The sequence below is a fragment of the Hypomesus transpacificus genome, unplaced genomic scaffold (assembly GCF_021917145.1).
Source record: "Hypomesus transpacificus isolate Combined female unplaced genomic scaffold, fHypTra1 scaffold_101, whole genome shotgun sequence".
Classification (NCBI taxonomy): domain Eukaryota; kingdom Metazoa; phylum Chordata; class Actinopteri; order Osmeriformes; family Osmeridae; genus Hypomesus; species Hypomesus transpacificus.
Window position 1 is genome coordinate 613158 of NW_025813696.1, and position 14127 is coordinate 627284.

The following is a 14127-nucleotide window of genomic DNA, read 5'->3' on the forward strand; positions in this document are numbered from 1 at the left end:
TTACGTTTGTCATTCTTTTTTTATTCCAATAATTGTTATTAAACAATTTTGACTATTCAACACTGAGGTATTGTAGGTCCAGACTGGGAAGACGTTTGTGCGTGTCAGACACATGCTTGTCTGTAACTGACACATGAGCAGAAGACATTGGAGAACGAGACTGCAGAAATTAAATATTCCATGTTCCCATGGAGACAGGTTATATCTGATAGCGGTATGTCTAAAGTACATCTGAGTATCTTCTGGTGGGTGTGTGTGTGTGCGTGTACATGTACATCTGGCTGCAGGTGGGCTTACGGTATGACCTGTTGTTGATAGACTGTCTCCACACAGGAGGAAAGGTTATCTTGTATGAGAGTGCATGTGTGTGAGCTCCTTGCTCTACAATGAAACCAAAAGGTTATCTTGCGCACACACTACTTCCACAGACATCACCCTGGCCTGTGAGGTCACATCTGTGATGTCATGGCTGTATTTAGAACAGCCGCAGGGTGTGGTGCGGTCTGGCCAACACCTGGAGTGAAGCCGCCGTGGTGAGAGGATGAGAGACTCCAACATGTCTCAGTGATCTGTGGGGCTGTGGCCCTGCCTGGCCTCCAGTCTCCCTGGCCTCCAGTCTCCCTGGCCTCCAGTCTCCCTGGCCTCCAGTCTCCCTGGCCTCCAGTCTCCCTGGCCGCCAGTCTCCCTGGCCTCCAGTCTCCCTGGCCTCCAGTCTCCCTGGCCGCCAGTCTCCCTGGCCTCAGTGCTTGACTCGGCCTCAGTGCTTCCCTCGGCCTCCAGGCCCCTGCCCGGCGCTGTGGGGTCGGAGGTGGTAGGAATACTGCCTGGCTTTCCCCACTGACTCAGACAGGTGCACACACTCCATACTGCTCACTGTAAACACACACACAGACACTGTAAACACACACACTCCATACTGCTCACTGTAAACACACACACTCCATACTGCTCACTGTAAACACACACTCCATACTGCTCACTGTAAACACACACTCCATACTGCTCACTGTAAACACACACACACTCAACACACACTCCATACTGCTCACTGTAAACACACACACAAGCATGACATTGACTTGAGAATGTGGTTCCAGGCGTCCAGTGTTGGTGTGTACTCACGCTGGCTGGTCGTGTGGAGAGACGTGCCCAGCAGGACCTGTGAGGGAGGCCCTCGGAGGCAGGGCCCACGCCTGGCTAACGAGCTTCCTGCAGCCCAGGAAACAAACATGAAACTAAGTACACACCAAAATAAACAAGATATTATTTGATACAATCTTAATGTATGTAATGTATTATATTCAAATGTTGCCACTTTAATGACTGTACCCATTGGAAGGATTGCAAAAAGCTGCCATGGTTTATGGGGCTGCACTATCCCAACCTGTCTGTTTAGATGGTGTGACTGTTTAATCGGTTCTTTGACTGTTATTATCGCAGTTTGAGTCTTGTTGGGGTCTTTGACCCAATACTTTTTTGAACGTAGCCTGACCCCTGCAATGCAACAGGACATCGCAAGGTCATTAGATACAGCAAGTACCAAAGAAGTTGGTCACATGAACTGGTGTCCAGGTGTGTTTGTCCAGGTGACGAACAGCCTGATGGAAAATGAGTGTGTGAGAGAGATGGGCAGAAAAGAATGACAATGGTTCATGGATGTGTGTGTAGACAGAGCGAGTGTGTGTAGACGGAGCGAGTGTGTGTAGACGGGGCGTGTGTGTGTAGATGGGGCGTGTGTGTGTTGAGCGGAGCGTGTGTGTGTTGAGCGGACAGCTCTACGCTGTCGTCTGACATTCCCCCTGACAGCTTTGAACTTTTCATAGACACGACTGACAGTGCAAGTGTGTGTGAGGGAGAGAACACAAGACAGAGGAGAGAGAGGGGGGGTGACCACGTCAGAGAGAGGGGGGTAAAGCTGTGTGTTTGTGTGTGTGTGTGTGCATATTGGCCCAGATTCCAGACCACTCTCCCGTCATCACCTGCTGATGTGTGCTGAAGGTCATGACTGTCTGTAGGCCCCGCCCCTTCTGAGGGGGGGCCTCTACGCCCCCCAGGGGACTGACCACACGGGGGAGTTCATTCCCACATACGTCCACTCTAACCTAGAAAGCTCAGTTTATGTGCTCAGCGTATTCTGTTTTTTCCTGAAATCGTGTCAAACATCAAACCAGAACAAATTGATCAAATTTCTCCTGGATTGTTACGCACAGACCTTACCAGACCTTATTATTATTATTATTACCCACCATAGATGCTTTGCAGCGCTGAGTTCTTGATGGCTGCTGACTTAGTAGGCGGAGCTTGGCCAGAGGTTCGGTTCCTGTTGGCTGAGTGAAGATGGGAGGTGGCCTCTGCAGGCCCCACCCCCTCTGAGCCCAGGCCACGCCTCTGTCTTCCTTGGACATGAAAACTACACAGGAAGCAGAAGGACAACAGGAAGCAGGAGGACAACAGGAAACAGGAGGACAACAGGAAACAGGAGGACAACAGGAAGCAGGAAGACAACAGGAAACAGGAAGACAACAGGAAGCAGGAGGACAACAGGAAACAGGAGGACAACAGGAAGCAGGAGGACAACAGGAAACAGGAAGACAACAGGAAACAGGAGGACAACAGGAAGCAGGAGGACAACAGGAAACAGGAGGACAACAGGAAGCAGGAGGACTAACAGGAAACAGGAGGACAACAGGAAGCAGGAGGACTAACAGGAAACAGGAGGACAACAGGAAGCAGGAGGACTAACAGGCCCTAACAGGCCCTAACAGGCCCTGGAGTTAAGGAGTCCTGTTAAGCTCCTGTGGTGCCCTGATCTCACAGCAGCTCCTCCCTTACCCTTCCTGGTGGCTCACCGTGACCAGACGGTACTCCTGTGGCTACCCATGGAGTGCTCTGCATTGGGGGTTTGAATCCCATGCAAGGCCCAAGGTAAGGTAAAGTGTAATGTGGCAGGACACATGCTGGATTGTAGGTTTCTGTTCCCTGTATGTTGTCTGGAGGTGGGCTAATATTGGGCTAATACTAGACCATATGTGTTTATCATCTTCTTTGGCCAGTAAATGGGAGACAACCCTACCTGACTCAGCTGGGACCCAGGGCATAAAGGGGTGGGAGAGTCTCTGTGTGTGTGTGTGTGTGTGTGTGTGTGTGTGTGTGTGTGTGTGTGTGTGTGTGTGTGTGTGAGAGAGAGATAGTCAGAGAGAGAGAGGCAGCTGGCAGTTATTACAACGATACGCCTGAACTTTTAGCCTCTTGTTAAAACAGTGTGAGCTCTTGGGATTATACCTCTGCACCTCCCCACCCCACCCCATTGGAGAGGTGTTAGTGGGAGGGCGGTAAACATGTGGGCACCACATGGTACTGCCCTGGTCCCAGAGCAGAACAGACCATACCCGCTTCTAGACACTCACTAACACAGAGCAGGCCTTACATGGTGTCACACACACACACACCTCACACACATGCACAGGGGAAAACCAACTCGACACACTAAGGGCACTTGGGCCGAATCCCAATACTCCCCCTTAGCCCTTCCCATTACCCCTTCCCCTTAATTTACCCCTAGCCCTTGGCCCTCGAAAGTAAGGGGTAAGGGCTACATAGCCCTAGGAAATGGGACGCCACTTGGTTACAGGTACGTCATCTAGCACGTATCAATATCTCCAAAGCAAGTAGTGTTATGCACTGATATTAGATGACATTCGCTGCCAATGGAGTTTACTTAAAACTGTAGACATGCTAGTCAGAGAAATGCGGGATTGTTGTGCAATTCAACACTGTTGCATTAGCATACCAAACTAGCGATTTTTTTAAAACGTTTCGATTTAAAACATGGTTGCAAATATATATGTTCAGGACTGTGTATAACACAAAACAAGACTGTCATAATTTTTTTATCAATTAATTAAGCCGAAAATATTACATTTATCGGACTTTCTGGATGATCTGGCCGCCATTGTTGCCGGTCGTGCAGGATTCACATAGCCCTAGGTTTCAAGTAAGCTCCCGATCTTACTTGTTTTTAAGGGGTGTATATCCCTTAGTCTTAGCCCTACCCCTAGCTCCAAAAGAGTATTGGGACACCACTAGCTCTCACGCAAAACTAAGGGGAAGGGGGAAGGGGAAGTATTGGGATTCGGCCTTGGTCTACACCCACCTTCTCCAGGCCCGCTGGATGGTACAGGCCGCCTGCTGCCTGCTCCTCACTTCCTCTCTGGCTCCTTCCCCGGCTCCCCCACTGCTGCAGGCTTGTGTGTGTGTCAGGGCGTGTGTGTGTGTCAGGGCGTGTGTGTGTGTCAGAGCGTGTGTGTGTGTGCTCGCAGGAGCAGTGTAAGTTCTTTGTGAATCATCCATAGCAGCGCATAGCCTTGGGGAGGGAGCGTGTGTGCAGGCTCTGCTCCCTGCGTTAACCAGTGGGTGTTCCTCTACAAGACTGTTTGTGTGTGTTTTGATGGGGTGTGTGTGTGTCTTCCCTCGATTGTCCATCTTTATTCTAGGGATGTGTTCCTTGGTGTCGCAGAATGTGTGTGTGTTGGAGGGAGTGTGTGTGTTTGCAGAGATGCGTCTCTTTGCCTTAGGGGTGGTGGGGGGTCTGTGTTGGGGGCTGGGGGCGGAGCCAGAGGCCACACGGTCAGAAGTCATGGGAGGAGCTGGAAGCCTGGAGGGGCTGCTCCTGTGTGCTGGGAGAGACAGAGAGGAGAGACAGACAGGAAAGAGACAAGAGAGACAGACAGGAGAGAGACAGACAGGAGAGAGACAAGAGAGACAGACAAGAGAGAGACAAGAGAGACAGACAGACAAGAGAGAGACAAGAGAGACAGACAAGAGAGAGACAAGAGAGACAGACAGACAAGAGAAAGACAAGAGAGACAGACAGGAGAGACAGACAGGAGAGGGACAAGAGAGACAGACAGGAGAGACAGACAAGAGAGACAGACAGGAGAGAGACAAGAGAGACAGACAGGAGAGACAGACAGGAGAGACAGACAGGAGAGAGACAAGAGAGACAGACAAGAGAGACAGTCAACAGAGACAGACAGGAGAGAGACAAGAGAGACAGACAGGAGAGACAGACAGGAGAGACAGACAGTAGAGAGACAAGAGAGACAGACAAGAGAGACAGACAGGAGAGACAGACAGGAGAGAGACAAGAGAGACAGACAGGAGAGACAGACAGGAGAGACAGACAAGAGAGATAGACAGGAGAGAGACAAGAGAGACAGACAGGAGAGACAGACAAGAAAGACAGACAGGAGAGACAGAGAGGAGAGACAGACAGGAGAGAGACAAGAGAGACAGACAGGAGAGAGACAAGAGAGATAGACAGGAGAGAGACAAGAGAGATAGACAGGAGAGAGACAAGAGAGACAGACAGGAGAGACAGACAGGAGAGAGACAAGAGAGACAGACAGGAGAGAGACAAGAGAGACAGACAGGAGAGACAGACAGGAGAGAGACAAGAGAGACAGACAAGAGAGACAGACAGGAGAGAGACAAGAGAGACAGACAGGAGAGACAGACAAGAGAGAGACAAGAGAGACAGACAGGAGAGACAGACAGGAGAGACAGACATGAGAGACAGACAAGAGAGACAGATACCTTCAACTGCCTGCTAATCGTTGCTTGGCTACCGGACTCACCATGCTACATTGGCATATGAGTGTCTGCACTGGTGTGTGTGTGTGTGAATGTGGTTGTGTGACTTTTAGTGTGAGTGTGTACCTCTGTGTCTCCGCTCCACGTCTGTACGTGTGTGTTCATGTTTGGGGTTTCTCTTCCCCCTGGGCAGGGTCAGGGTCTCACACACCGCTGGTTCCAGCGTGGGCTCGGTCAATGACAGCTGCTCCAGCTCAGCACGGGCCAATGAGATCTTCTGTCTCTCTGACCTGGCCAATGAGATCTTCTGTCTCTCTGACCTGGCCAATGAGATCTTCTGTCTCTCTGACCTGGCCAATGAGATCTTCTGTCTCTCTGACCTTGCCAATGAGATTTGATGCTCGGTTTCACGCCTCCGTAGCTCCTCCTCCCGTTTCCTAAGCAACCAGAGATGAGTGTTTAGTTTCCCCCACATTCATGTCTCCCACACCGACACACAAACCGACACTTCACGTTCACATAAACCTGCTACTCCTTCACCTGCACGTTACAGACACATGACCATTCCCAAACAGCCGTCTTCCATTCCAGCATCACTTAGAGCAGGGGTGGCCAACCCTGGTCCTCGAGAGCCTCAGTCCTGCATGTTTTAGATGTTTCCCTGCTCCAGCACACCTAATCCAAGTGAATGGTCGTTATCCAAGCCTGAGAATGACCGTTCATTTGAATCAGGTGTGCTGGAGCAGGGAAACATCTAAAACATGCAGGACTGAGGCTCTCGAGGACCAGGGTTGGCCACCCCTGACTTATAGGAACAGATCCTCAATGATGTCACAGCATAACTGCCTCCCGCTTCATTCCTCTATTAGAATTGTGTTTCTCATCGATGACAGATGCAGAACACCCTCTTGAGAGACAGTCAAATGCACAACAGCTGGTCTAAATAATGAGCTTATTGTGTGTAGGATGAAGAAAGCCTCGATCCATAAAATGGTGTCACTAGAATGTGAGGGTGATGGTGAGCAAACGACTCAGGGAGCCAGAGAGAGACAGGTGGAAGATGTATGTGTGTGCAGGGATGACAAGAGAGAGAGATGGATATGGAGAGGGTTTCAGTATGGATGGAGAGAGGAAGATGGAGAAAGATGGAGAACGACATGACCAGAGATGGAAATAAAGAGGAAATTGAAACAAATAAAGAAAGTGTGTATGTGTTGATACCTCAGTGTAAGGTACGTGTGTGTGTGTGTGGGTGTCTGAGTGTAAGGTACGTGTGTGTGTGTGTGTAAGGTACGTGTGTGTGTGTGTGTGTAAGGTACGTGTGTGTGTGTGTGTAAGGTACGTGTGTGTGTGTGTGTGTGTGTAAGGTACGCGTGTGTGTGTGTGTGTGTCGTACTTGGCGGCGTCCTTGCGTAGCTGCTCGTGTCTCATAAGCAGGTTCTTCCTCTCCCTGAAGGCCTTGCGGACGGTGAAGCCCTTGTACAGCGCCTGGATGGAGGCAGCAGCAATGTCCTGGATGGCTGCGATGGACAGAGCTCCATGCTCCAGCATGTACTGGGTCACCTCACTGTGCTCCCCCAGAAGAGCATAATCCAGAGGAGTGTATCTGCACACACACACACACACAGACTGTGAATCTCTAGACTTTTCCAACCCAGAAGAGTGTATTGGTGAGAGTGAGCTCACCTCATGTTCCTCCTCCCCTCCTCCGCCCCCCCCCCTTCTCCTCCTCCTCCTCCCCCTCCTCCTCCTCCTCCTCCTCCCCCCCATCTCTTCCTCCTCCTTCCCCCCCATCTCTTCCTCCTCCTCCCCCCCATCTCTTCCTCCTCCCCCCCATCTCTTCCCCCTCCTCCTCCTCCCCCCCTCCTCCTCCCCCCTCCTCCTCCCCCCCTCCTCCTCCTCCCCCTCCCCCCTCTCTTCCTCCCCCCCCCCCCCCATCTCCTCTTCCTCCTCACCTCTCCTGGTTGTGTTCCATGTGATTGGGGAAGGCACCACAGCCGAGCAGCAGCTTGACAGCATCCAGGTAGCCGTTATTACAGGACCAGTGGAGGGCTGTTCTGCCCTGCACACACACACACACACACACACACACATCAACACACTGTTCTGCCCTGCACACACACACACACACACACACACACACACACACATCAACACACTGTTCTGCCCTGCACACACACACACACACATCAACACACTGTTCTGCCATGCACACACACACACACACACATCAACACGCAGTACTATAAGAATGTGTGTTAAGGTGTGTAGGTTCTGTGCGTGTGCCTACCTCCTTGTCCTGTATGTTTGGGTCTGCTTGGTTTTCCTACCTCCTTGTCCTGTATGTTTGGGTCTGCTTGGTTTTCCTACCTCCTTGTCCTGTATGTTTGGGTCTGCTTGGTTTTCCTACCTCCTTGTCCTGTATGTTTGGGTCTGCTTGGTTTTCCTACCTCCTTGTCCTGTATGTTTGGGTCTGCTTGGTTTTCCTACCTCCTTGTCCTGTATGTTTGGGTCTGCTTGGTTTTCCTACCTCCTTGTCCTGTATGTTTGGGTCTGCTTGGTTTTCCTACCTCCTTGTCCTGTATGTTTGGGTCTGCTTGGTTTTCCTACCTCCTTGTCCTGTATGTTTGGGTCTGCTTGGTTTTCCTACCTCCTTGTCCTGTATGTTTGGGTCTGCTTGGTTTTCCTACCTCCTTGTCCTGTATGTTTGGGTCTGCTTGGTTTTCCTACCTCCTTGTCCTGTATGTTTGGGTCTGCTTGGTTTTCCTACCTCCTTGTCCTGTATGTTTGGGTCTGCTTGGTTTTCCTACCTCCTTGTCCTGTATGTTTGGGTCTGCTTGGTTTTCCTACCTCCTTGTCCTGTATGTTTGGGTCTGCTTGGTTTTCCATCAGGACAGCCATGCAGGTGATGTACCCTCCATAAGCAGCACACTGCAGAGGGGTCCTCCCGGCCACATCCTGAACACACACACACACACAGGGGACACACACACACACACAAGACACACATCCATAGGACCACGATGAGTGTGTGTGTGCGTATGTGAATGTGTGTTCTGTGTGTGTGTGTGTGTGTGTGTGTACCTGTACATTAGGACTGATCCCGTTCTCCATCAGCACCTGGCACACCTGGGCGTTTCCCCCAAGCGCCGCCCAGTGGAGAACACTGTGCCCATCCACATCCACCAGGTCAACACGGGCACTGCCTGCACACAGACACACACACACACACATACATGATATATATATATATACATACATATACAACACATCCATATCCAGTTGGCTGCTCACCTCTGATGAGCGTGAGGATGACGTCTCGATGGCCCATCTCACACGCACGGAACAGCGGTGTGTGCTTCATCACGTCCAGGACGTCCACCTGCGCGCCCTGTTGGAGCAGCACACTCACCGTGTCCACATGGCCCGACAGAGAAGCAGCATGCAGCGCTGCAGGAACACACACACAGGAGAACACACACACAGGAGAACACACACACAGGAGAACACACACACAGGAGAACACACACACAGGAGAAGAGGAGAGGAGGAGAGGTGAAACTAGCCAGACAGAACTCTTCAACCCTTTGCCCCAGGCCATTTCAGCTACATCCCTGACCAGCTATCTAATCACCCTGCTCACCAGTGACCCTAACCCTGCTCACCAGTGACCCTAACCCTGCTCACCAGTGACCCTAACCCTGACCAGCTATCTAATCACCCTGCTCACCAGTGACCCTAACCCTGCTCACCAGTGACCCTAACCCTGCTCACCAGTGACCCTAACCCTGACCAGCTATCTAATCACCCTGCTCACCAGTGATGCTAACCCTGACCAGCTATCTAATCACCCTGCTCACCAGCTATCTAATCACCCTGCTCACCAGTGACCCTAACCCTGCTCACCAGTGACCCTAACCCTGCAGACCAGTGACCCTAACCCTGACCAGCTATCTAATCACCCTGCTCACCAGAGGCTCTAACCCTAACCTTCACCAGTGACCCTAACCCTGACCAGCTATCTAATCACCCTGCTCACCAGAGGCTCTAACCCTAACCTTCACCAGTGACCCTAACCCTGACCAGCTATCTAATCACCCTGCTCACCAGAGGCTCTAACCCTAACCTTCACCAGTGACCCTAACCCTGACCAGCTATCTAATCACCCTGCTCACCAGAGGCTCTAACCCTAACCTTCACCAGTGACCCTAACCCTGACCAGCTATCTAATCACCCTGCTCACCAGAGGCTTTAACCCTAACCTTCACCAGTGACCCTAACCCTGACCAGCTATCTAATCACCCTGCTCACCAGAGGCTCTAACCCTAACCTTCACCAGTGACCCTAACCCTGACCAGCTATCTAATCACCCTGCTCACCAGAGGCTCTAACCCTAACCTTCACCAGTGACCCTAACCCTGACCAGCTATCTAATCACCCTGCTCACCAGAGGCTCTAACCCTAACCTTCACCAGTGACCCTAACCCTGACCAGCTATCTAATCACCCTGCTCACCAGAGGCTCTAACCCTAACCTTCACCAGTGACCCTAACCCTGACCAGCTATCTAATCACCCTGCTCACCAGAGGCTCTAACCCTAACCTTCACCAGTGACCCTAACCCTGACCAGCTATCTAATCACCCTGCTCACCAGAGGCTCTAACCCTAACCTTCACCAGTGACCCTAACCCTGACCAGCTATCTAATCACCCTGCTCACCAGAGGCTTTAACCCTAACCTTCACCAGTGACCCTAACCCTGACCAGCTATCTAATCACCCTGCTCACCAGAGGCTCTAACCCTAACCTTCACCAGTGACCCTAACCCTGACCAGCTATCTAATCACCCTGCTCACCAGAGGCTCTAACCCTAACCTTCACCAGTGACCCTAACCCTGACCAGCTATCTAATCACCCTGCTCACCAGAGGCTCTAACCCTAACCTTCACCAGTGACCCTAACCCTGCTCACCGGTTCCTCCGTACTTATCAGTCATGTTGATGTCGAGGTGGGGGGTGAGGGAAAGCATGGTGCGGATGACGTCATCGCTGCCTTTCCCAGCAGCCCAGAGGAACGCCGTCCGGCCCTCCAGGTCCGGCTCATCCTTCACTGAGGGGTGGGAGAGGAGCACGCCCACTGTGTCCTACACACACACACACACACACACACAGAGTAACTATGCTGTGAGTCTCCGACACATACATATACTCTATTCTGTAATATGATGTGTGTGTGTGTGTGTGTGTATCAGACTCACCGCATGGTTACTCTGTGCACCATAGTGCAGGGGTGTGGCCCCCTGGCTGTCGGAGGGGATGCTGCCAGATGAGTTCCTCTCCAGCAGCAGGTGTACTATCCTGGCATGGCCTGACACATACGGAGAAACACAGCCCAGATATGAAGCTGTGAAACTCAGATCATAGATGGATCAGAAACACAGCCCAGATATGAAGCTGTGAAACTCAGATCATAGATGGATCAGAAACACAGCCCAGATACGAAGCTGTGAAACTCAGATCATAGATGGATCAGAAACACAGCCCAGATATGAAGCTGTGAAACTCAGATCATAGATGGATCAGAAACACAGCCCAGATACGAAGCTGTGAAACTCAGATCATAGATGGATCAGAAACACAGCCCAGATATGAAGCTGTGAAACTCAGATCATAGATGGATCAGAAACACAGCCCAGATATGAAGCTGTGAAACTCAGATCATAGATGGATCAGAAACACAGCCCAGATATGAAGCTGTGAAACTCAGATCATAGATGGATCAGAGGACAGATGCTGGCACACACACTCCCCTACCCAGCAGAGCAGCCCAGTGTAAGGGGGTTCGGAAGAGGTTGTCGTATGCAGTGACGCTGCAGCCTTCATATGAGGTCAGCACCTCCACCACCGCCTCGTTACCATCGGCAACGGCAAAATGCAGAGGAGTGCGGCCCTCGTAGTCCTGCCAGTTCAGCAGGGACTCTGTCGGAGCTGCTTCCTACACACACACACACCATACACACACACACCATACACACACACACCATACATACACATACATATACACAGACATATACACACACTTAATATGTGTATGTATGCATGTGTGTGTGTATTAGGAATTAGGAATGCTTGGCTGGACCTGATGTTAGTTTCCCCCAGGATTACAATGACTCTTATTGAGTGACTTGTTGCTCAGTAATATTTTACTGTTGATTGTTCTTCTACAGGTACAGTCTTGCACTTTTTGTGGTTCATGTTGTTTTAATTTGTAACTTGTATAACTGCATGCTCTTATGGGTCTTCCCTTTTGGCACTTGTTTAGTTTTTTCAAAACTAAACAAGTGTTGTTTTGGCTGCTTGCAATGTTTGGGACTACCTCGTTGTTATGATCAGTGACCTATGCTCTTTTGTAAAGCTCTCTCTTGGAAGTCGCTTTGGATAAACCATCTGCTAAATGCATAAATGTAATGTAAATGTATGGTGTGTGTGTGTATGTATGTGTGTATGGTGTGTGTGTGGTGTGTGTATGTATGTGTGTATGGTGTGTGTGTGGTGTGTGTGTGTGTGTGTGGTGTGTGTATGTGTGTATGGTGTGTGTGTGTGTATGGTGTGTGTGTGTGTGTGGTGTGTGTGTGTGTATGGTGTGTGTGTGTGTGTATGGTGTGTATGTGTGTATGGTGAGTGTGTGGTGTGTGTGTGTATGGTGTGTATGGTGTGTATGTGTGTATGGTGTGTGTGTGGTGTGTGTGTGTGTATGGTGTGTGTGTGTGTGGTGTGTGTATGTGTGTATGGTGTGTGTGTGGTGTGTGTGTGTGTATGGTGTGTGTGTGTGTGTGTGTGGTGTGTGTGTGTGTATGGTGTGTGTGTGTGTGTGTGTGTATGGTGTGTATGTGTGTATGGTGTGTGTGTGGTGTGTGTGTGTGTATGGTGTGTGTATGTGTGTATGGTGTGTGTGTGGTGTGTGTGTGTGTATGGTGTGTGTGTGTGTGTATGGTGTGTATGTGTGTATGGTGTGTGTGTGGTGTGTGTGTGTGTATGGTGTGTGTGTGTATGGTGTGTATGTGTGTATGGTGAGTGTGTGGTGTGTGTACCAGGATGCAGTGCACGGTGTGAGTAGCGCTGGGTTCCTGGCTGTGTGCAGCCCAGTGCAGAGGGATCCGACCCTCACTGTCTGGGATCCCGATGTTGGAGTCATGCTTGATCAACAGACGAACATGCTCTGGACGGTTATAGAAGGCTGACCAGTGGAGGGCTGTTTGCTGGGGGGAGGGTTAGGGTTAGGGGGAGGTGAAGAGAAAAAGAAAGACAAGGAGGGAGAGAAAGAGGGAGAGAGAGAAAAGAGAGCAGAAAAGCAAGGAGAGATGGACAGACAGACAGAGAGGGAGAGACACAGACAGACAGAGAGTTCATGGAGATAGTTGGCTATTCTGAGCCATACTAAAGCCAGTCATGTCACCTGACATGATAATGATGCATATTGGATTATTACAAAACATAGCAGTCTGATACATATCAGCTCCTCAGTCTCAGACGAGACTGTGTGTGTGTGTGTGTGTGTGTGTGTGTGTGTGTGTGTGTGTGTGTGTGTGTGTGTGTGTGTGAGAGAGGTACCTTGTTCCTGTCCTGGGTGTCCACTTCCCCAGGACCTATGTGTTTGAGGAGCAGGGCCAGGGGCTTGAGGGAGGAGTGTTGGGTGGCCAGGTGGAGAGGGGTCATCTCTTCTAGATCCTTCTGGAGCCAGTCAGCCCGTCTGGAGAGCAGCAGCTTCAGGAAGCGAACATTACCCTACGAGACACACACGCACCAGGCTGAAGAACAGATTCAATCACTCATTCGCCTCAACAGTGGTCATGACATGAGCCTCAGACAGCAGCAGAATCAACACACACACATCATCCCAATTTCTCACTCTCTCTCTGGCGTCTGATCTAATCCCCTGATCATCCATCTCTCTCCTCTCCTCCAGGCTTTCTCACTCTCTCTCTCAGGCTCTGATAGGCTGTCAGAAGAGGAGGGTGGCCTGGCTAAATACCCACTTACACCCTGTCATCCCTCCAGCATCGCCCCGCCCCTCCCCCTCCCCCTGTCACAGGGACTGGAGACTGCTCTGGGTGGCGAGGCCAGCTGATGTGTGCTCAGTCTGTTTGCCTTCGTGTGACCACTGCTCCGCTCACTGACAAATCTATCTAATGTGTGAGCATGCATGCCAGGGTGTGTGTGTGTGTCAGTGTGTGTGTGTCAGTGTGTGTGTGTGTCAGTGTGTGTGTGTGTCAGTGTGTGTGTCAGTGTGTGTCTGTCAGTGTGTGTCAGTGTGTGTGTGTGTCAGTGTGTGTGTGTGTCAGTGTGTGTGTCAGTGTGTGTGTGTCAGTGTGTGTGTGTGTGTGTGTCAGTGTGTGTGTGTCAGTGTGTGTGTGTGTGTGTCAGTGTGTGTGTGTCAGTGTGTGTGTCAGTGTGTGTGTGTTTGTGTGTGTCAGTGTGTGTGTGTCAGTGTGTGTGTGTCAGTGTGTGTGTCAGTGTGTGTGTGTCAGTGTGTGTGT

The 14127-nt window shown here is 50.8% G+C and overlaps 1 protein-coding gene across 1 annotated transcript in view; it reads right to left on the reverse strand.

Moving 5' to 3' along the window:
- The window catches only part of invs (inversin), a 22788-nt gene continuing 8661 nt past the window's right edge, over positions 1-14127 (reverse strand). The window contains 15 exon segments of the mRNA XM_047050162.1: positions 1-873; positions 1123-1209; positions 2247-2410; positions 4154-4676; positions 5719-6029; positions 6989-7198; positions 7548-7654; positions 8443-8550; positions 8677-8798; positions 8887-9042; positions 10563-10734; positions 10849-10958; positions 11405-11585; positions 12682-12849; positions 13202-13375. Coding sequence (XP_046906118.1) covers positions 758-873; positions 1123-1209; positions 2247-2410; positions 4154-4676; positions 5719-6029; positions 6989-7198; positions 7548-7654; positions 8443-8550; positions 8677-8798; positions 8887-9042; positions 10563-10734; positions 10849-10958; positions 11405-11585; positions 12682-12849; positions 13202-13375 — 2709 coding nt within the window. The 3' untranslated portion in view covers positions 1-757.